The 24466-nt window shown below is 42.9% G+C and overlaps 1 protein-coding gene across 3 annotated transcripts in view; it reads right to left on the bottom strand.

Moving 5' to 3' along the window:
- Positions 1-1708: 1708 nt before the first annotated feature.
- LOC126260183 (glycerol-3-phosphate dehydrogenase, mitochondrial) overlaps positions 1709-24466 on the bottom strand; it is a 200171-nt gene continuing 177413 nt past the window's right edge. For all 3 annotated transcript variants that reach the window (XM_049957455.1, XM_049957456.1, XM_049957454.1), the window contains exon 13: positions 1709-3511. In XM_049957455.1, coding sequence (XP_049813412.1) covers positions 3377-3511 — 135 coding nt within the window. In that variant the 3' untranslated portion in view covers positions 1709-3376. The remainder of the gene's footprint in view (positions 3512-24466) is intronic.

Raw genomic sequence — 24466 nt, 5'->3', positions numbered from 1 at the left:
TCCTCGCCGATACCCCAGGAGCAACAGTGTCCCTAATTTGCTGGGAAGTGGCGGTGCGGTCCCCTACGGCACTGTGTAGGATCCTACGGTCTTGGCGTGCATCCGTGCGTTGCTGCGGTCCGGTCCCAGGTCGACGGGCACGTGCACCTTCCGCCGACCACTGGCGACAACATCGATGTACTGTGGAGACCTCACGCCCCACGTGTTGAGCAATTCGGCGGTACGTCCACCCGGCCTCCCGAATGCCCACTATACGCCCTCGCTCAAAGTCCGTCAACTGCACATACGGTTCACGTCCACGCTGTCGCGGCATGCTACCAGTGTTAAAGACTGCGATGGAGCTCCGTATGCCACGGCAAACTGGCTGACACTGATGGCGGCGGTGCACAAATGCTGCGCAGCTAGCCATTCGACGGCCAACACCGCGGTTCCTGGTGTGTCCGCTGTGCCGTGCGTGTGATCATTGCTTGTACAGCCCTCTCGCAGTGTCCGGAGCAAGTATGGTGGGTCTGACACACCGGTGTCAATGTGTTCTTTTTTCCATTTCCAGGAGTGTATAAGGAGAGAAGGACTGAAAACACCAATGCAAATTTTCTCTTTCATGATCCACATACAGGTTTCTCAGCATAAAAACTTCGAAAATAAAACTGTTTATATACAATTTATAACTTCCTTACCCTGAAGAAGAATTAAGGGGGAATTTTATTTAGTCAAATATGGAGACCAACCCAGACATCACATCACTTGAAAATATTATAAAGCATTGTTATTTGGTCCAATACTGCTATCACATTGCAGCAAATAAACAATACTATCACTTAACAGAAAACTTATCTGCTACACTTAATTGCAAGCTCACTAATTCACCAGCTTTTCAAATTAAAGATTTTGGGTGCTGGATGATTAAGGTTTAACAATCTGTCAATAAGAAGATGGAACAAAAGTTCAAATTGGGAGATTAAAATCAGTTGTGTCCTTTTCAAAAAGAATCATTATTGCTTTTTCCTTAAGTGATTTACAGCAACCACAAAAAATCTGAATCTAAATGGCCATATGGAGATTTGAACTTCCAAATGAAAGTTCAAAAGCTGAACCATTCCTCCAACACGATTGCTTTAAAGTTACTTAAACTTTGTGTGGTACGCTCATTTCTTTTTGTCATGGAAATCAATCTGCAGTGACTGTGACAAAAAAGAAAATCAATAGAAATTATCTTGTGCTAAGAATGCTAAAATAGTTTAGGTTTAATGTCAAGATGAAAATGCTCATACCTTGAGCCAGGGATTTCTATCTACTGAAGGAGGTGCATAAGGGATAAGACAGAAGGCCTTATAGTAGACTACACAATAAACCCCGATTTTTATTCATTTTCCATAGTTTTCTAAATCATTTCTGATGAACTGCAGGACAGGTCATTGAGTGTCTTGGTTGATTCCCTGTTTTCTTCTGTGACTAACCTAGCATTCCCTCTCAAATGATCACTAGACTACATAAGCATTTATATTTCTTCCCCTTCTTTCTCAGTTTTGTGTGTCCTGTTTGCATTTTGTTTACCAGAAATAGTACAACAAATGTAGGATGCCACATTTATTTAAATAAAAAATAATATTAATAGCTTAGGATGGGTATTTATAGAGGAAAGATAATTAATGGGCATATTTACTAGGAAATAACTGTTTTAACAAGGTCTCAATTACTACACAGAATATCTCCTTCCTTCATGTTTATTGACTGATTAATTGCCTATAGTAGTCACAACATCAATTTAGTCTCGAACTCATGTTTCATGTTTTTAGTTTCAGTGAAAATCATATTATAGACGTCTTAAAACCATGCTATAAAGCATATGAAAACTTTTCATATAGACTTAGTTTTTGTACATAACTGATCAGTCAGTATTGAATTACAAGATTTATAATACAAGAACATTCATATCACAGAGGCATAGGTTGGGCACATGGATAAATAAATAAATAATTTAAATTAGAGACAGATATTAGTACAAAGACAAAAACAGGAAAGGATAGTACTAGCACTAATGGAATGAGAATTAGGTCATTCAGCAACATTTAAAATCAATAATCTCACAGATCATTTTCTTCAGAAAATGTGAAGCAAGATAACTCTTGTAATAATACTTTCCGTACTTCACACACACACACACACACACACACACACACACACACACACACACAGGAATACAAAATAAAAACAATCGTCTAACTCTGAGGGTTACACTATGTCACAACAAACATTTCATACTGGGACCAACAAAAAGAGCTTCCTTTTGCAGGATGCCTGATTTTAAAATCGTGGTGTAGCAGTTCTCGCATATAAGATGATAATGCAGAGAATGTATCAAATGACAGCTGTTAAATTCAGTATGCAATATGTAAACACAGTATACTATACAATATATTATTTTTTACATGAAAAAGCTATAAAAACTCTGTGTTACACAGCTTAATCTGGTGTATTAGGATTTGCTTTAAACATCTTATTTAAATAAACAGCATATACTGCCATGAATATAGTACCTGCTAAAATATTTCTTTCAGCACATATTTTCTAACAGCTCTCAAAAAATCAATTGAAAAATATAGACATTTGTAATTAACTGTAAACAGAGATTATTACACGCCCCTAAGGACAGTACACAATTTACAATATTAAGCTGACAGCAATGGAGATGATGTTTCAAACACGTACCGCTCTGGTAATGCAATGTGTAGATGTGTCTATGAAACAGTTATTGTGAATACTTTCACAATAAGCACTAGAGTATTCCATGTTTTTAGCATGAGAAATGTAGATAAAAAAGTTATTTATCTTATAAGAAGTACTCAGTTGTTTTTTAAGTTAATGTCTGTTAACAGGCAAATTTAATACTCAGTAATAGCAAACTTATGATGTATTTATGTCAACTGAAAATGAGAATAGCAAATAAATGCTGCCAAAATAGTTTGATTCTTCACGAAAATCGTACATTTAGATGGTGACAAAATATCAGATCCTGCATATATACAAAAATATAAGTTACAGACACGCTTTAGTGTTTGCATTTATATAAATACTTATGATTACGAAACTTGTCTTTTAGCCACAGAAGCTTATTTACATAGTCTCTTCACACAGCATAACTCAATAAACTCTTGAGTATTAACATACTTAAACTCTCAAAATTAAAGAGCTCAAAACCTGAACTTACTTATAAATTTCATCTTAAAAACTGAGAGTTATTTCTTCGTATAGTTTTTTTAATAAATAAAATTCCCTCTGTATGATAGGAAGAGGAGAAAAGTGCATTTGTCAGACATTTGTCGCTACTGTAAGCAGCGTTAAAGCCATATAAACAATTAGAAAAAATTACACATCATTACAGTCCTCCTCCACTGCGCTCCACTGAAATCTGTTTCTTTAGACGTTCTCGTTCGTGGTGCTCTTCTTCCATTTCTGCCATTCGAGCAAAACGAGAGTATGTTACATGTCCAGACTTGATAGCAGACATCATCTGTAAAGACATCAAATAATGTTATTGCAGAGCCAATAATACTAAAACAAAGTACGAGGGCCGTTCAGAAAGTAACCTCCGGTTGACTTAAAAAAATACACCAAGTTAAATAAAAATATTTTAATATATACATCTTACAACTACATCTTTGCACTATTTTTCTACATAGTCTCCATAGCGATTGAGGCACTTATCGTATCTCTTCACAAGCTTTGAAATTCCTTCTGCATAAAAATCACCCGCTTGTGCCTGGAGCCAGCCTGTGACCGCATCTTTGAGCTCTTCGTCGTCATCAAACCGCTGTGACCCGAGCCATTTCTTCAAATGCATGAAGAGGTGATAATCACTTGGCGCCAGGTCTGTGCTGTAAGGTGGATGGTTGATAACGTCCCACTTGAAGGACTCAAGAAGGGCCGTTGTTCTGCTAGCAGAGTGAGGACGGGCGTTATCGTGCAAAAAAACGATACCGGAAGTCAGCATACCACGGCGTTTGTTCTGTATAGCCCGTCGTAATTTTTTTATTGTTTCACAGTACACGTCTTGATTAATGGTCGTACCACGTTCCATGAATTCAACCAACAACACCCCTTTGGCATCCCAAAACACCGTTGCCATCAGTTTTCTGGCAGAAAAATCTTGCGAGGCTTTTCTTGGTTTGGTAGGCGAATTTGAATGTGCCCACATCTTTGATTGTTCTTTTGTCTCAGGGTTCACGTACTTAATCCAGGTTTCGTCACCGGTCACGATTCTGTTTAACAATGGTTCTCCTTCATCCTCATAACGTGACAGAAAGTCTAATGCAGAGGCCATTCTTTGAGTTTTGTGGTGGTCGGTAAGAATTTTGGGCACCCATCGTGCACAGAACTTACGGTAACCCAATCTTGCTGTCACTATCTCGTCCAAGAGAGTCTTAGAAATCTGTGGAAAACCAGTAGACAACTCCGACATTGAGAAACGTCGATTTTCACGAACTTTTGCATCAACTGTCTGAACGAGTTCGTCAGTCACCAATGATGGTCTACCACTCCTCTCTTCATCATGAACGTTTTCTCGTCCACTTTTAAATAAACGTACCCATTCACGGACAACTCCTTCACTCATAACTCTTGGTCCGTACACGGCACAAAGCTCACGATGAATAGCTGCTGCAGAATATCCTTTGGCTGTAAAAAACCTTATGACAGCACGCACTTCACATTTGGTGGGGTTTTCTATTGCAGCACACATTTCAAACTGCCACAAAAACTAAACTAGCGCAGGTACGACGTTCACTCGACCACGGCTTGATGCCGACTGACCTGTTGAGTGCGTGAACGCACAGATGGCGTCACTACTCCCCCCACAACCCACACTGTGACCAATCGGAGGTTACTTTCTGAACCGCCCTCATATTTTCAGAAACCACAGCAAAAATGACTGACTTCTGTTGAGACTTAGTCTACAGCAAGCAAATTTCACTTCAGAAGTTTTGGAGAGCATCTTTCTCTGTATGTTCACAACAGAACATTATGTTTATAAAATTGGGGAAAAAGGGAATGATTACAAAAGAAAATGGAAAATACATATTAAAAGAATCAATGAAGACAGATCGTTGAAACAGTTAAGGCTTCATAAGCCCCAAGGAAGAAGAGAATCTGGAAGATGTAGGAAGAGATGTGAACAATTCTGAATTTTAACTCAGAACAGGCAGTCTGCCTAGACCATAACGTATACAGGAAATAGACATTGTTACTAGCAGAAATGAACAGTTGTGTTAGTGGTCTCCATACATAAAAATTTCTTATTTCTTTCTATCACAGAGTGTGTGTGTGTGTGTGTTTTTTTATTTTTTTTTATTTTTTTATTATACAAAGACCATCTGAGAACTTATGCAGCCATTCTCAATAGTAGTCTAAATAAACACAATCATAGCAAATGGCAAATATGTAAGAAAATGCCATCTTTGTTCATGATTAGCTCCACAGCATTTTGAATCCCACAAGTGGTGGTGCCAGTCAACAAAACGTTAATGCACTAGGAGGAGAATGCCTTTGATCCTTTTAAGAAGTGGTTTGAGAAGATCAAATAGAGCACACAATTTAAAGCAATGCACTTTGAGAAAACTTGAAATAGAGTTTTTACAAAAGCAGGAATTTGCACACTACTTCATAACTTTCTGAGACACTCAAGCTTGTTATGCTCGCCAGACTATATTTCACAAAAAAAAAAAATTATTAACGCATAACCTAACTTTTAGTATATGGGCTCATTTTATAGAGTAAGACTGTGAGCAAAGAAGTTACAATTGCAATCTGGTGTGTATAGAAGTATGGTATTTCTGTACTTTGTAGATGTAAGTTATAATATCTAAGAGCACTTACTACATTATGACAGCACACAAACTAGAAATGCGTAACTTCCTGGCAGATGAAAACTGTGTGCCGGACCAAGACTCAAACTCGGGACCTTTGCCTTTCATGGGAAATGTGCTCTACCATCTGAGCTACCCAAGCATGACTCACGACCCATTCTCACAGCCTCAATGCTGCCAATACCTCATCTCCCACCTTCCAAACTTCATATAAGTTGTTCTACCCTTTCTTCCAGGAGTGCTAGTTCTGCAAGGTTTGCAAGTTGTCAGTTAATGAGGTCACAGCATATTATTTTTGAAGAGAAAATTATGCAAATGGAAAGTCCAGTAGATCCTGTGGATCTTGAGCTCCATCATTGGAAGTCTGAAGATTCATCAGAAGAGAAATTAGAACAGAATGAGTTCAACAATTACTATGATTTGCAGGATGAAACTGAAGAAAGATTAGAATGATCTGATGATGGAAGAACTGGGCTACAACTGTGTGACCATTTAACGCTGAAGTGTCCAAAAAGACTTCCAAGACAACATAATGCAGTTAGTGGCCTTTGAGGAACCAGAATCTTATTATGGGCCATAAATCTGAGTCAATGAGACAAGTGAAAAGCAGTACTGGATCAAGAAATGGTGGCACATCAAGGAAATGGAAGAGGACAATTCCATGTAAGTGGATCTATAAACTGAAGACAAATGCTGAAGGATTGGGTGATAGATTCAAAGCAATATTGGTTGTCAAAGGATTTTCTCAAAAGAAAGGGATTAATTATGAACAAATTTTCAGCACAGTGGAAAAGATGTCGACTACTCGAACACATTACTCAACATTGCAGCCAAAGAGAAGATGAATGTTGCACAAATAGATGTGACTACTGCCTTTCTTTACGGGGACCTGAAGAAGTGATATTTACTATATAACCTGAAGGTTATAATGAAGGTTCTAGAAAAGTATGTCAATTAATGAAAAGCTTATATGGCCTGAAATAGTCACCCCACTGCTGGAATGAGAGATTCACTAATTTTATGATGGAATTAAGATTCACGAGAAGTGGAGCTGATCGTTGCCTCTTTATGAGACAGACAGCGTCTTACAAGATTTTCTTCATACTCTATGCTGAGGACAGATTGATTGTGACAAACAATGATAGTGAATCTAAAGAATTTATTGACGATCTTGAAAGAGAATTCAAAATTAAATCAAAGCCAGCATCATATTTCTTACACTTGGAAATTGTTAGAAAAGAAGATGGGTCCATTCAAGTCAGTAAGACTCACTACATCAAGAAGGTTTTAGAGCACTTTGGCATGAGTGAGTGTAGAGTTGTAACTCCAATTATCGAGGACAACAGCACGGAAGAGAACACATCAACACTGAATACCTTTACAGACAAGCAGTTGGGTCCTTGATGTACCTAATTTGTGGGACAAGACCAAACATAGCATATTCTGTTGGAGTAGTATCTAGACGTCTTGAAAATACAACATAACGTGATGTAATGAAGGTAAAAAGAATTTTTTGCTATTTGAAAGGCACATATGACTATGGACTTATTTACAAAAGTAATGAAGACAAAGGCATTCTTGAATGTTATAATGATGTCGATCATGGAGGTGATTTAGGGACTGGATGATCTACCTTAGGTGTTCTCTGGCTGTACTTCCATGCACCTGTCAGTTGGATGAGTCAGTGACAAACTTCAGTTGCAATCTCTACTACAGAAGCTGAAGTTGTTGCAGCTAGTGAAGCAGCATGAGAAATGGTGCAGACTCAACTTTGCCACCTAAAGGATTCAAAACCTTGCCTACGAGTGGACAATGAAGCTGCTGTTCGACTTGCACAGAATCCTGAATTTCACCGACTGACAAAACATATTCATCTCACACACTTCTCTGTTCAAGAATTAGTTCCATTTGGTGAAATTACCATTTCAAGAGTAGATATAGAAAATCACTTTGCAGATTTATTAACAAAACCGTTATTTGCTGCCCGACTAAGACAGTTGTGCAAAAATATGAGTGTGTAAGTCATTAAATAAGGGAGAGCATTTAAGTTGTGTGTCATGAACAGTGTTATTTAATAACTTCACTGACATTTAAATGTCTCTATCTTACCACACATGGATTGTTTTGCATTCTTTGCCACAATGGAAACTATCATTGTTAAGCATTATTCCATAGACTTCTAATAAACCAGTGTGCTTTTTTTTTTTTAACCTACAAATGACTTGTGTCATTCTTATATAACCAAACATGTCTCATCTTGAGGTGGGGGTGAGGGATCAAGTGTCAAGTCCTGGTGCTGCATGCCCATTCTGCCCACAGGCTGAACTACTCTCAGATGGGTGCATTCTTGACAAATATGGATCTGGATGATACTTTTCTTCTAGTCAGTTTTGATGTCACAATTCTTTTCGCATGGATGTCACTAGAAGTCTCTCTGGTACAGTTTGAGGATCATTTGGGTAAGGACACAATCAAACTGTTTTGACATGTGCTTACCACAACTTACTTCCAATGTTGTGGGACGCTCTATGAATAAATCATCAGTGTCACCATATAATTGCTTCTAGCTTCACGAACTGCAAACTTATATACAAAATACTTTCAGGAAACAGATCTTGAAACCAGAACTATTTTACAGATATGTGGAAAATATCATTATGGTTTGGGTGTGGGATAAAGAAAACCTACATGAATTCCTGTAGGTGCAGTATGGAGTGCTTAAGTAGTTGTCCACAAAGACAGATATGCAGTGGCAGAGCACAGTATCAACAAAGTGCGCAGGCTTGATTTTGAACAGACAGACGTGATGGGTCATTCCATTAAGTCCTGGGCCTATGACAGACTGAGTAGCCAACATCAGGACTTGACACATGGAGGTCCCCCACCTACCACCACTTGGTATGACATACTTCCAGAGGGATATAATTAGACTGCCCAACAATCCAACAACAGGTGAGGCTATTGTCCAGTAGCTGTCAAAGATCACACACCCCAGAATCTGACACTCTGTATGAAGATGATGAGTGGAAAACTCTCAGAAATGTTGCTTCCAGATAACACTGTCACTTGACTGATAACTCAGAAGATTCCACCTGCAATTATTCTTGTATTAATTATGAGATCTCACTAATGTTAATTATTTGGATTTTGTTGTAATAAATATCTTCTGATTTTCACAGTCACTTTATTAATCTTTGTTATTCGGCTCACTCTACTAGTTAATGTTCACATTCTGTCCATAAACCCAAATTGTCTTACAACTTACAAAACTCCAGTCCACTAACCCAAGCATAAGACTGCCAATTAGTAGCTTTCTGGGGTTTTGTATTTTTTACAAACTATTGGAAATCTAATTATTAATCATACCCTTTTTGTGGTATTCATGTACACAGCAAGGGAAAGATGACTGTACTTTGCATCTGCCCTTACCTCACCTGTCTTATCGTAAACTCATTATTCTTGGACAAAATATATATTACAGACAATGCAATTATTTCATATTATATCTTAAATATCAGTTTTCTTCAGCAATTCCTTCTATAAGATTAAGTTTCCTAATCCTGTCATTTTCTCTTCAAGCTGACTTGGTGGTGGTCTCAGACACTCCATGAACATATAAATGTCAGCTTATACATTCAAGTCATACACACATACGGAGCATACACACACATACCAAAAAAATAACTTGCCACAAAACCCGAAAAAAATCTGACATACTAGTTAAACAGACAGATTAAGAATGAAAAACATACTACTTGCACTACAAAATAAATATTTAAAAAATGTGGTGCAAAATGCAGGAAGGAAAAGGTGAATCCAATTGTTTCTTTTGCCTTGCTTTACAATTTCTACCTCTTTGATCAAGTAATACTACATGTTCTGGAATCATCTACAAATTTTGCATGCTTGTTTGCCTAACCCTGATTTAACAGTTTTCACTGCACAACAAAACATTTCCAGCTGTGATATTATTTCTGTTGGGGTATGTGGCACCTTAGATGAAAAATAAATTGGCTAGACGTGACGGTCCTTTTTTGGAATACAAGATGGCTCATTATCGTCAATGTATACAGAAAATAATCTTTTGCCATTCTAATGCATTTGACTATTAGTGCTAGCACTATCAAAGTACTCACTTTTGTCTTTTGCTCAGGTTTTGCACAAACAATAGTTCTTCATTCGTCAGAGTTTCCACAGTTCTACCAACTGAAAAGAATTCAACATAGCTGAATGGCACCATTCTCTCCTCAATCAAGTGAAGCCACTGTTTTGTTCGCACTTTCAAGATTTTGATGCCTAAACTTCATGTTTTGCATTTGAGGGACAACGCAATGTTGTTGTCTCTTAGCACCTATCACTATACCTGTTCATAATGCTTTGCCAGCAGAATTCTTACTGGTCAACACCACCACACATTGCTGCATCTCTTTCTGATTCTTGTCACTCAGACATCTGGCTGTCCTCATAATTATACCCTCACGTCTCATTATGGCATGGCACCAAAACCAACTGTTTTTCCGTGATTGTAGTGATACTGCCAAAGATTTGCATTTTTCAGACACTCTGCATGCAACCCAGCTTGCTGTGAGCATCCCTTGCCATTGCTTGCCATCTGGGTGCATAGGTCTTCTGGCGATTCTGCCATGAAGGTCAACTCCTGTCCGCCTTAGCAGCTGCTGCCGCCGCCGCCACACTTACCACCCACCATTCACAGCAAATGTCTATCATGGTCATCGAGCCTACACCAGTTGTACAGCCATCTGCACGCAGCAGCCCCCACACTGCACCATCCTGTTCTGTTGGCTGGACATCCTACTTACGGTTTTCCGGGCAGATGTCCCTGATGGTTGGCAAGACGAATGTCAGGATACAGATTGGTTGGTACAATCTGCCACTGCACCACAGCCGATCCCATTAGCACCACCATGGCACAGACCCTCCTCCATCATCGCCCGCACTCCCACTATACAATGACAGTGCACAATTTTTTTTTTTTGCGGGGGGGGGGGGGGGGTAGGGGGCAGAGGGAGAAGGCGGGGTATGCATTATTGACGACATCTTCATTAACTGCACCTGGTGCACTGCTCATAGCTATGCAAGAGATGGCATTTTTAAATCTCCTGCCATGGCCCCCCCATTAGGACGAGCTCAATATCTGTCGCTCGCTGATCTCTGAAGGGTGGCCCCACACTACATCCCATAAGAGAACCCAAAGTTGACATGACCTCACTGCATGTAACTCTGATTGGACAATGTATCCTTTTAAACAGCTGCAACTCAAGAGTTCAGCCTCAGATGCAGTGCATCTATAAGCTTATCAATATTAATGTGAAAGACTGCGGTGAGGACAATACCTCATAGCACAACACTTCGAAGTATTACTGATACTCAGACTTATGTATGTGCATCAGTATTCAAGACTACTTGGTTCTTCCAACAACATTAATATAACTCAGCACCACAGAAGAACCTACAACATTCAAAGTTATGTAAAACTCTTTCATAAGTGTACATAGTGTAAATAAACTTCATATGTTATCTTTTTGTAGATGTCTTACTGTATTTCTTTGTCACCTCAACTACTGAAACAACCATCTTCATCATTGATAACTTTGGCTTTATCAAAATTTCCTGCATCACTCACGCAGCCCAGCCTTTTACATAAAATTTCAACCATACATCAGACTCATCCTATAGTTAATGTTCACTGCATTACGCCTCTCTGCTTTGCAGAAACTGAATAAGTGAAGGCAATCCACATTCCATGGGAGAGTCAGCAGTAATAGCTACATTTACACACTTGCAGTCAAGAAGAAAATTAAGAACTGGTTGCAAGGGAAATAGTAATGACAGATAGGACTCCTTTCATGCAGTACAATCTCCACTTTCTGTTACATCACCAGTGACATGGAAGTTCTATCTGGAAAAAAAACCTAATTTATTAGAAGGCTATACTAATCCCACAAATAAATGAGGCCAGACCTACACTGACACAACACACTTAAATAAATCAGATCTCAGTACAGAAATTTCTATTGTATGTTGTGATGAAGATTTATTTCTTTTGCTTCCTCTTATTTTGTTCTACACCTTCAGTTCAGTTCTAAAGAAGGAGACTTGTGTCTGAAAATCCAGAGTACCATTATTTTAGTTATATTCACATGATGACGATCTAATTCTTCATGGTCTAGGACCACAGATGTAGAGTCATTTCATATTACAATGTTGGTCAGTGAAATTGCAACACCAGGAAGGACAGGAAATAACAAAATTGTACTTATTGTGTGCATTCAGTGTAGTAGGAAGAATACATGATTAAATCTGTACATGATTTGGAGAGATACAGAGAGAAAAATTTAGTACACATGGCTGCAACCTCTAGCAACAGCAGTTCTAATCTGACTGGGCATTAAGTTACACTGAGCTTGGATAACAAATATGAATACATTATTCATGCTACTACAAGTCTGTGTTGGAGTTCATCAATTGTAGTGGCTGGTTAATGATGGCATGCCAGTTACTCAGAAACCTATGACCAGATGTATTCAATGTGAGACAGAGGTCAGAAGAACGCACTGCCCAAGGCAGCATATCAGTGTCCATATCAAGATAGGTGAGGACAGTATGAGCAACAAGCAGTCTTGCAATACTTTGTTGAAAGATAATGTCATGGGGACCTTGAAGATAGGGCACAGCCAGTGGCAATAACACTTAACAAGTGAAACTGCTGCTGTCCAGATTACTGGGTAGGAGAACCAGAGTTGATTGTGCTTTATACTCAATGGCAACCCATTCCAGCATCCCAGGTCGATGACTAAGACTAATGAAATGTGGCAACGTTCATTTTCCTCAGAGCCTCCAAACATGGATATGTCATTTGTGATACTGTACACACAACCAGGACTCATGTGGCAAGATCATGCAGAGGTGCTCCTGTGTCCATTGATGTTAGTCACACTACTGCTGACACACCTCTCTCTGCTGCCATGTCAAGAGAAACCAGTCACGTCAAAAGAAACCCTACTGATCTCTATGGTGCTCCACAAGTTGTCACACTGTCCATGTGCACACTTCATTTTGTGACATGGTACATGACATAGCTGTAGAATCCTGATATATTTTGTGACACTGGTGTGCCACAGCTCATAAGAGCTGTTAATAAATAATTCTTTATTACACCTGGATTCAATCTCTAAATCATCAGGTACCTTTAAGTCATTTAAGCTATTTGGAATTACTTTAAGATACTTGATAATGATGTGAAGACTGAGACCATTTGTAATAAGGAAGTATTTGTTTGCATCTCTTGGTGGTTGAATTACGACTTTTCTGAAAGTAGGATCCTGCACGAACAACATATTGGTCGTTTCGAGTGCTAGTCAGATGGGGCCATTAGATCCTTCATGTTATTGAGTACAGCCCTCATAAATCCACCAATGCCATATTTGTGTGACAGTTTCCTGCCAGTGTTGAATACTGGCACACATTTCTCTTTCCTACCCAAAACATAACACAATGTTTTTGCAAACGACCAATGTTAAAACGTAATGTAATTGGATAGCAGTTTACTTGCATAAATAGTTGGCAACATTAAAATCATCATCATCATCATCATCTTGGACAGTTTCCAGCCACTGGCTGGGTCTGTCGGGAACACAAGCCTCTCCATCGTGTTCTGTCTTTCCACCATTCCCCCTCTTCCACCTTCGTCCAGTTCTCTCCTCTTCTCGTCACACATTCCTTCACTCCCTTCACCCATCTATCTCTTGGTCTTCCTCTGGGCCTCTTCCCCTCCAGTTGCAGATCAAACATCCTCTTTGGAATTCTTCCCTCATCCATTCTCTTCATGTGTCCATACCACTGCAGTCTTGATTTTTCTATCCTGTCCTGTACTGGTTCCTCCTTTAGTCTTTCCCTCACATACACATTTCGCAATCTGTCTCGTCTTGTTACACTCAACCTGCTCCTCTGGAACTTCATTTCACTAGCCTGTATTCTACTTTTGTTGCTTTTGTGCATTACCCATGTCTCACTTCCGTATGTCAATATGGGGACAAAGTAGGTTCGGTATATAATTCCCTTGGATTTCTGTGGCACCTCCTTGCTCCAAATAAGCCCCCTAATGCATTTGTAGAACTGCCCTGCTTTTCTGCACCTTTCATTTATTTCCATTGCGTTTCCCCCCTTACTTTCAATCATGCTTCCCAGGTACTTGAAGTTCTCTACCACTTGTAGTTTTTCCCCTCCACAAGTTATATCCACATTTGGCCTATTCTTCTTCGTTGTTGTGACAATTATTTCACTTTTCCTTGCAGAGAAATGCATTCCATATTGTGCTGCCGTTGCCTCCCATACATCTAACTGCTCTTGCACCTCCTTCTCGCAATTTCCCCATAACATCAGGTCATCGGCAAAAAGCACTGCTTTCATTTTATGATCTCCAATTGCATCTGATACTTGCTGTAGGATTTCATCCATAACAATAATAAACAATAAAGGCGAAAGTGCACTTCCCTGTCGCAGCCCATTTTCCAGCTTGAACCATGCAGTATGTTCCCTCCCCACTTTCACACAACTCTCACTTCCCTCATACATTTTTCTGACTTTTCGTGTTATCTCTTCATCTATCCCTTTTGCGTTCAGCACATCCCAGAGCTTGTCCCTACAGATACTGTCATACGCCTTCTCAATATCTAAAAAGGCCATGATTAAGTCCTTCCCGTACTCATAGTGCCTTTCCTGCAGTTGCCTTACCGCAAATATGAGGTCCGTTGTTGATCTTCCCGGTCTGAAACCGTACTGCTCCTCTTGCAATCTACTTTCAATACTGCTTCTTATTCTCTTCTCCAGGATCTTTTCATAGATTTTTCCACAGTGGCATAGCAGGGTGATTCCTCTGTAGTTCTCACATCTCCTTTTATCCCCTTTCTTGAAGATCGGGACTATAATTCCTTTCTTCCAATCCTCAGGAATTCTGTTCTCCTTCCACACCACCCTCAGCACTCTGTATAGCCACTGGGTTCCTACTACTCCTGCTGCTCGTATCATATCCACTGTTACTTCATCCCAACCTGGTGCCTTGCATTAAATGCAGTTTTCAAATGAGAAACTCGCTGTGTATCCTTTTTTATATGAAGAATGTATACAGCTGTACTCCTACCTACACTATGTGGATGTGTTGAAATGCACTGGCATATCCACACATGTAGTATACTTCCTGACAGTTTGACTTTTATTGCATGGTGCCTTCATGATGTTCCACTTTAATGGGCAGCAGTGCAACTAAAAGATTGTTTTCTTTATTTCTCTTTTCATTCAGGTTCTGACATATGCTGCATTTTGCTGGAATTATTTGGGGCATTGCTTACCACCTAACAATGGAAAGTCCAGGTTGGAATAACAGTTATGGAAAGGACAGATTGCTAATCACCATGAAGACGACATGTTGAGTCACAGACAAGTGTAATGAAAAACTGTTACATACTGAGCTTTCCGCCAAAGTATTCTTCAGAAAATAGAAACACACACATTTACACAAGCAGGCGTACCTCACGCAAGCATCACTGCCGTCTCCGGCCACTCTGGCGAGAGCTGCTGGAGACAGTGGTCATATGTGCATGAGGTGTAAAATATATATATATATATATAATAAAGGGAAACATTCCACGTAGGAAAAATATATCTAAAAACATAGATGATGTGACTTACCAAATGAAAGTGCTGGCAGGTCGACATACACACAAACATACACACAAAATTCAAGCTTTTGCAACAAACTGTTGCCTCATCAGGAAAGAGGGAAGGAGAGGGAAAGACGAAAGGAAGTGGGTTTTAAGGGAGAGTGTAAGGAGTCATTCCAATCCCGGGAGTGGAAAGACTTACCTTAGGGGGAAAAAAGGACGGGTATACACTCGCACACACACACACATATCCATCCACACATATACAGACACAAGCAGACATATTTAAAGACAAAGAGTTTGGGCAGAGATGTCAGTCGAGGCAGAAGTGCAGAGGCAAAGATGTTGTTGAATGACAGGTGAGGTGTGAGTGGCGGCAACTTGAAATTAGCGGAGATTGAGGCCTGGTGGATAACGGGAAGAGAGGATATATTGAAGAGCAAGTTCCCATCTCCGGAGTTTGGATAGGTTGGTGTTAGTGGGAAGTATCCAGATAACCCGGACGGTGTAACACTGTGCCAAGATGTGCTGGCCGTGCACCAAGGCATGTTTAGCCACAGGGTGATCCTCATTACCAACAAACACTGTCTGCCTGTGTCCATTCATGCGAATGGACAGTTTGTTGCTGGTCATTCCCACATAGAATGCGTCACAGTGTAGGCAGGTCAGTTGGTTAATCACGTGGGTGCTTTCACACGTGGCTCTGCCTTTGATCGTGTACACCTTCCGGGTTACAGGACTGGAGTAGGTGGTCGTGGGAGGGTGCATGGGACAGGTTTTACACCGGGGGCGGTTACAAGGGTAGGAGCCAGAGGGTAGGGAAGGTGGTTTGGGGATTTCATAGGGATGAACTAAGAGGTTACGAAGGTTAGGTGGACGGCGGAAAGACACTCTTGGTGGAGTGCGGAGGATTTCACGAAGGATGGATCTCATTTCAGGGCAGGATTTGAGGAAGTCGTATCCCTGCTGGAGAGCCACATTCAGAATCTGATCCAGTCCCGGAAAGTATCCTGTCACAAGTGGGGCACTTTTGTGGTTCTTCTGTGGGAGGTTCTGGGTTTGAGAGGATGAGGAAGTGGCTCTGGTTATTTGTTTCTCTACCAGGTCGGGAGGGTAGTTGCGGGATGCGAAAGCTGTTGTCAGGTTGTTGGTGTAATGCTTCAGGCATTCCGGACTGGAGCAGATTCGTTTGCCACGAAGACCTAGGCTGTAGGGAAGGGACCGTTTGATGTGGAATGGGTGGCAGCTGTCGTAATGGAGGTACTGTTGCTTGTTGGTGGGTTTGATGTGGACGGATGTGTGAAGCTGGCCATTGGACAGGTGGAGGTCAACATCAAGGAAAGTGGCATGGGATTTGGAGTAGGACCAGGTGAATCTGATGGAACCAAAGGAGTTGAGGTTGGAGAGGAAATTCTGGAGTTCTTCTTCACTGTGAGTCCAGATCATGAAGATGTCATCAATAAATCTGTACCAAACTTTGGGTTGGCAGGCCTGGGTAACCAAGAAGGCTTCCTCTAAGCGACCCATGAATAGGTTGGCGTACGAAGGGGCCATCCTGGTACCCATGGCTGTTCCCTTTAATTGTTGGTATGTCTGGCCTCCAAAAGTGAAGAAGTTGTGGGTCAGGATGAAGCTGGCTAAGGTAATGAGAAAAGAGGTTTTAGGTAGGGTGGCAGGTGATCGGCGTGAAACGAAGTGCTCCATCGCAGCGAGGCCCTGGACGTGCGGGATATTTGTGTATAAGGAAGTGGCATCAATGGTTACAAGGATGGTTTCTGGGGGTAACGGATTGGGTATATACACTCCTGGAAATTGAAATAAGAACACCGTGAATTCATTGTCCCAGGAAGGGGAAACTTTATTGACACATTCCTGGGGTCAGATACATCACATGATCACACTGACAGAACCACAGGCACATAGACACAGGCAACAGAGCATGCACAATGTCGGCACTAGTACAGTGTATATCCACCTTTCGCAGCAATGCAGGCTGCTATTCTCCCATGGAGACGATCGTAGAGATGCTGGATGTAGTCCTGTGGAACGGCTTGCCATGCCATTTCCACCTGGCGCCTCAGTTGGACCAGCGTTCGTGCTGGACGTGCAGACCGCGTGACACGACGCTTCATCCAGTCCCAAACATGCTCAATGGGGGACAGATCCGGAGATCTTGCTGGCCAGGGTAGTTGACTTACACCTTCTAGAGCACGTTGGGTGGCACGGGATACATGCGGACGTGCATTGTCCTGTTGGAACAGCAAGTTCCCTTGCCGGTCTAGGAATGGTAGAACGATGGGTTCGATGACGGTTTGGATGTACCGTGCACTATTCAGTGTCCCCTCGACGATCACCAGTGGTGTACGGCCAGTGTAGGAGATCGCTCCCCACACCATGATGCCGGGTGTTGGCCCTGTGTGCCTCGGTCGTATGCAGTCCTGATTGTGGCGCTCACCTGCACGGCGCCAAACACGCATACGACCATCATTGGCACCAAGGCAGAAGCGACTCTCATCGCTGAAGACGACACGTCTCCATTCGTCCCTCCATTCACGCCTGTCGCGACACCACTGGAGGCGGGCTGCACGATGTTGGGGCGGGAGCGGAAGACGGCCTAACGGTGTGCGGGACCGTAGCCCAGCTTCATGGAGACGGTTGCGAATGGTCCTCGCCGATACCCCAGGAGCAACAGTGTCCCTAATTTGCTGGGAAGTGGCGGTGCGGTCCCCTACGGCACTGCGTAGGATCCTGCGGTCTTGGCGTGCATCCGTGCGTCGCTGTGGTCCGGTCCCAGGTCGACGGGCACGTGCACCTTCCGCCGACCACTGGCGACAACATCGATGTACTGTGGAGACCTCACGCCCCACGTGTTGAGCAATTCGGCGGTACGTCCACCCGGCCTCCCGCATGCCCACTATACGCCCTAGCTCAAAGTCCGTCAACTGCACATACGGTTCACGTCCACGCTGTCGCGGCATGCTACCAGTGTTAAAGACTGCGATGGAGCTCCGTATGCCACGGCAAACTGGCTGACACTGACGGCGGCGGTGCACAAATGCTGCGCAGCCAGCGCCATTCGACGGCCAACACCGCGGTTCCTGGTGTGTCCGCTGTGCCGTGCGTGTGATCATTGCTTGTACAGCCCTCTCGCAGTGTCCGGAGCAAGTATGGTGGGTCTGACACACCGGTGTCAATGTGTTCTTTTTTCCATTTCCAGGAGTGTATATATATATATATATATATAATACAATTATAATAGAGGGAAACATTCCACGTAGGAAAAATATATCTAAAAACAAAGATGATGTGACTTACCAAATGAAAGAGCTGGCAGGTCAACAGACACACAAACAAACACAAACATACACACAAAATTCAAGCTTTCGCAACAAACTGTTGCCTCATCAGGAAAGAGAGGGAAAGACGAAAGGATGTGGGTTTTAAGGGAGAGGGTAAGGAGTCATTCCAATCCCGGGAGCGGAAAGACTTACCTTAGGGGGAAAAAAGGACGGGTATACACTCTCACACACACACATATCCATCCACACATATACAGACACAAGCAGACATATTTAAAGACCGAAATAAATATGTCTGCTTGTGTCTGTATATGTGTGGATGGATATGTGTGTGTGTGTGCGTGCGAGTGTATACCCGTCCTTTTTTCCCCCTAAGGTACGTCTTTCCGCTCCTGGGATTGGAATGACTCTTTGCCCTCTCCTTTAAAACCCACATCCTTTCGTCTTTCCCTATCCTTCCCTCTTTCCTGATGAGGCAACAGTTTGTTGCAAAAGCTTGAATTTTGTGTGTATGTTTGTGTTTGTTTGTGTGTCTGTCGACCTGCCAGCACTTTCATTTGGTAAGTCACATCATCTTTGTTTAATGTGGCTCTCCAGCAGGGATACGACTTCCTCAAATCCTGCCCTGAAATGAGATCCATCCTTCATTAAATCCTCCCCACTCCACCAAGAGTGTCTTTCCGCCGTCCACCTAACCTTCGTAACCTCTTAGTTCATCCCTATGAAATCCCCAAACCACCTTCCCTACCCTCTGGCTCCTACCCTTGTAACCACCCCAGGTGTAAAACCTGTCCCATGCACCCTCCCACCACCATCTACTCCAGTCCTGTAACCCGGAGGGTGTACACGATCAAAGGCAGAGCCATGTGTGAAAGCACCCACGTGATCTACCAACTGACCTGCCTACACTGTGATGCATTCTATGTGGGAATGACCAGCAACAAACTGTCCATTCGCATGAATGGACACAGGCAGACAGTGTTTGTTGGTAATGAGGATCACCCTGTGGCTAAATATGCCTTGGTGCACGGCCAGCACATCTTGGCACAGTGTTACACCGTCCGGGTTATCTGGATTTCCCACTAACACCAACCTATCTGAACTCTGGAGATGGGAACTTGCTCTTCAATACATCCTCTCTTCCCATTATCCACCAGGCCTCAATCTCCGCTAATTTCAAGTTGCCGCCACTCATACCTCACCTGTCATTCAACAACATCTTTGCCTCTGCACTTCTGCCTCGAATGACATCTCTGCCCAAACTCTTTGTCTTTAAATATGTCTGCTTGTGTCTGTATATGTGTGGATGGATATGTGTGTGTGTGCGAGTGTATACCCGTCCTTTTTTCCCCCTAAGGTAAGTCTTTCCACTCCCGGGATTATAACAGAGGGAAACATTCCACGTGGAAAAAATATATCTAAAAAGAAAGATGATGAGACTTACCAAACAAAAGCGCTGGCAGGTCGATACACACACAAAAAAACACAAATATACACACAAAATTCTAGCTTTCGCAACCAACGGTTGCTTCGTCAGGAAAGAGGGAAGGAGAGGGAAAGATGAAAGGATGTGGGTTTTAAGGGAGAGGGTAAGGAGTCATTCCAATCCCGGGAGCGGAAAGACTTACCTTAGGGGGAAAAAAGGACAGGTATACACTCGCACACACACACATATCCATCCACACATACAGACACAAGCAGACATATTTAAAGACAAAGAGTTTGGGCAGAGATGTCAGTCGAGGTGGAAGAGTAGAGGCAAAGAAGTTGTTGAGAGACAGGTGAGGTATGAGTGGCGGCAACTTGAAATTAGCGGAGATTGAGGCCTGGCAGATAACGAGAGGAGAGGATATACTGAAGGGCAAGTTCCCATCTCCGGAGTTCGGATTGGTTGGTGTTGGTGGGAAGTATCCAGATAACCCGGACGGTGTAACACTGTGCCAAGATGTGCTGGCTGTGCACCAAGGCATGTTTAGCCACAGGGTGATCCTCATTACCAACAAACACTGTCTGCCTGTGTCCATTCATGCGAATGGACAGTTTGTTGCTGGTCATTCCCACATAGAATGCATCACAGTGTAGGCAGGTCAGTTGGTAAATCACGTGGGTGCTTTCACACGTGGCTCTGCCTTTGATCGTGTACACCTTCCGGGTTACAGGACTGGAGTAGGTGGTGGTGGGAGGGTGCATGGGACAGGTTTTGCACCGGGGGCGGTTACAAGGATAGGAGCCAGAGGGTAGGGAAGGTGGTTTGGGGATTTCATAGGGATGAACTAACAGGTTACGAAGGTTAGGTGGACGGCGGAAAGACACTCTTGGCGGAGTGGGGAGGATTTCATGAAGGATGGATCTCATTTCAGGGCAGGATTTGAGGAAGTCGTATCCCTGCTGGAGAGCCACATTCAGAGTCTGGTCCAGTCCCGGAAAGTATCCTGTCACAAGTGGGGCACTTTTGTGGTTCTTCTGTGGGGGATTCTGGGTTTGAGGGGATGAGGAAGTGGCTCTGGTTATTTGCTTCTGTACCAGGCCGGGAGGGTAGTTGCGGGATGCGAAAGCTGTTGTCAGGTTGTTGGTGTAATGTTTCAGGGATTCCGGACTGGAGCAGATTCGTTTGCCACGAAGACCTAGGCTGTAGGGAAGGGACCGTTTGATGTGGAATGGGTGGCAGCTGTCATAATGGAGGTACTGTTGCTTGTTGGTGGGTTTGATGTGGACGGACGTGTGAAGTTGGCCATTGGACAGGTGGAGGTCAACGTCAAGGAAAGTGGCATGGGATTTGGAGTAGGACCAGGTGAATCTGATGGAACCAAAGGAGTTGAGGTTGGAGAGGAAATTCTGGAGTTCTTCTTCACTGTGAGTCCAGATCATGAAGATGTCATCAATAAATCTGTACCAAACTTTGGGTTGGCAGACCTGGGTAACCAAGAAGGCTTCCTCTAAGCGACCCATGAACAGGTTGGCGTACGAGGGGGCCATCCTGGTACCCATGGCTGTTCCCTTTAATTGTTGGTATGTCTGGCCTTCAAAAGTGAAGAAGTTGTGGGTCAGGATGAAGCTGGCTAAGGTAATGAGGAAAGAGGTTTTAGGTAGGGTGGCAGGTGATCGGCGTGAAAGGAAATGCTCCATCGCAGCGAGGCCCTGGATGTGCGGAATATTTGTGTATAAGGAAGTGGCATCAATGGTTACAAGGATGGTTTCCGGGGGTAACAGATTGGGTAAGGATTCCAGGCGTTCAAGGAAGTGGTTGGTGTCTTTGATGAAGGATGGGAGACTGCATGTAATGGGTTGAAGGTGTTGATCTACGTAGGCAGAGATACGTTCTGTGGGGGCTTGGTAACCAGCTACAATGGGGCGGCCAGGATGATTGGGTTTGTGGATTTTAGGAAGAAGGTAGAAGGTTGGGGTGCGGGGTGTCGGTGGGGTCAGGAGGTTGATGGAGTCAGGTGAAAGGTTTTGCAGGGGGCCTAAGGTTCTGAGGATTCCTTGAAGCTCCGCCTGGACATCGGGAATGGGGTTACCTTGGCAAACTTTGTATGTGGTGTTGTCTGAAAGCTGACGCAGTCCCTCAGCCACATACTCCCGACGATCAAGTACCACGGTCGTGGAACCCTTGTCCGCCGGAAGAATGACGATGGATCGGTCAGCCTTCAGATCACGGATAGCCTGGGCTTCAGCAGTGGTGATGTTGGGTGTAGGATTAAGGTTTTTTAAGAAGGATTGAGATGCAAGGCTGGAAGTCAGAAATTCCTGGAAGGTTTGGAGAGGGTGATTTTGAGGAAGAGGAGGTGGGTCCCGCTGTGACGGAGGACGGAACTGTTCCAGGCAGGGTTCAATTTGGATGGTGTCTTGGGGAGTTGGATCATTAGGAGTAGGATTAGGATCATTTTTCTTCGTGGCAAAGTGATATTTCCAGCAGAGAGTACGGGTGTAGGACAGTAAATCTTTGACGAGGGCTGTTTGGTTGAATCTGGGAGTGGGGCTGAAGGTGAGGCCTTTGGATAGGACAGAGGTTTCGGATTGGGAGAGAGGTTTGGAGGAAAGGTTAACTACTGAATTAGGGTGTTGTGGTTCCAGATTGTGTTGAAAGGAATTTTGAGGTTTTGGAGGGAGTGGAGCTGGAAGTGGGAGATTGAGTAGATGGGAGAGACTGGGTTTGTGTGCAATGAGAGGTGGTTGAGGTTTGCTGGAAAGGTTGTGAAGGGTGAGTGAGTTGCCTTTCCGGAGGTGGGAAACCAGGAGATTGGATAGTTTTTTGAGGTGGAGGGTGGCATGCTGTTCTAATTTACGGTTGGCCTGTAGGAGGATGCTCTGAACAGCCGGTGTGGATGTGGGAGAGGAAAGATTAAGGACTTTTATTAAGGATAGGAGTTGACGGGTGTGTTCATTGGCTGAGTTGATGTGTAGGTGAAGGATTAGGTGGGTGAGGGCAATGGATTGTTCAGTTTGGAACTGGTATAGGGACTGATGGAAGGAAGGGTTGCAGCCAGAGATGGGAACTTTAAGTGTGAGGCCTTTGGGGGTAATGCCAAATGTCAGACAAGCCTGAGAAAATAGAATATGGGAGCGTAATCTGGCTAGGGCGAAGGCATGTCTCCGGAGGGAATGTAAATAAAACTTAATGGGGTCGTTGTGGGGGTGTTGTGCGGGTGACATGGTACTAGAAGGTCGAAAGTGTAACGTGAGGCTGAAATGAAAATGAATATAAAAATATGTGGGGAGAGATAAAGGTGAAGTAGAAAGCAAATGGAGATCTGGTGTGAAAAGAGGCGAAAAGGGGTTGGTTGGAGCTGGGTTATGTTGATCCTGTGGTGAAATAGTGTAGGTAGAAAACGATGTGCATAAAGGTTTTCTTTGCCTCTACTCTTCCACCTCGACTGACATCTCTGCCCAAACTCTTTGTCTTTAAATATGTCTGCTTGTGTCTGTATGTGTGGATGGATATGTGTGTGTGTGCGAGTGTATACCTGTCCTTTTTTCCCCCTAAGGTAAGTCTTTCCGCTCCCGGGATTGGAATGACTCCTTACCCTCTCCCTTAAAACCCACATCCTTTCATCTTTCCCTCTCCTTCCCTCTTTCCTGACGAAGCAACCGTTGGTTGCGAAAGCTAGAATTTTGTGTGTATATTTGTGTTTTTTTGTGTGTGTATCGACCTGCCAGCGCTTTTGTTTGGTAAGTCTCATCATCTTTCTTTTTAGATATATTTTTTCCACGTGGAATGTTTCCCTCTGTTATATTCATATCATTAATTTGAACCCAACAATGACGTTTGTTATTGTCACTGTTACATTTCGAAGTCTTTTCTGTCGTCTTATTTCCTCCTTCTGTTTTTGCCAGTAGTTTCCCTTTGTATTCACCTTCTCCTTTTTACCGTAATCCACTATACAATTTTATCCCGCCGATATATACTCAACAATACGTAATAATACGTAACCCACTTCCAAACCATAACCAAAAACTTTTTTCTTCCGCTACTGCTATAAAATCCACCGTTTCCAGTTCACAAACAGTTCCTTTCAGCTATTAAACAACCTTTTCGGCTAGTTTTAATAACTTTTGCTTTATTTCGATTTCCGTTTTTTCACATCACCGATCATTTTTAGCCGCTTCCCACAGGTTTTAACGTTAT

This window comes from Schistocerca nitens, chromosome 5, assembly GCF_023898315.1.
Source record: "Schistocerca nitens isolate TAMUIC-IGC-003100 chromosome 5, iqSchNite1.1, whole genome shotgun sequence".
Taxonomy (NCBI): Eukaryota; Metazoa; Arthropoda; class Insecta; order Orthoptera; family Acrididae; genus Schistocerca; species Schistocerca nitens.
Note: the sequence above shows the minus strand (reverse complement) of the source record. Positions and strands in the feature narration are given on the sequence as shown.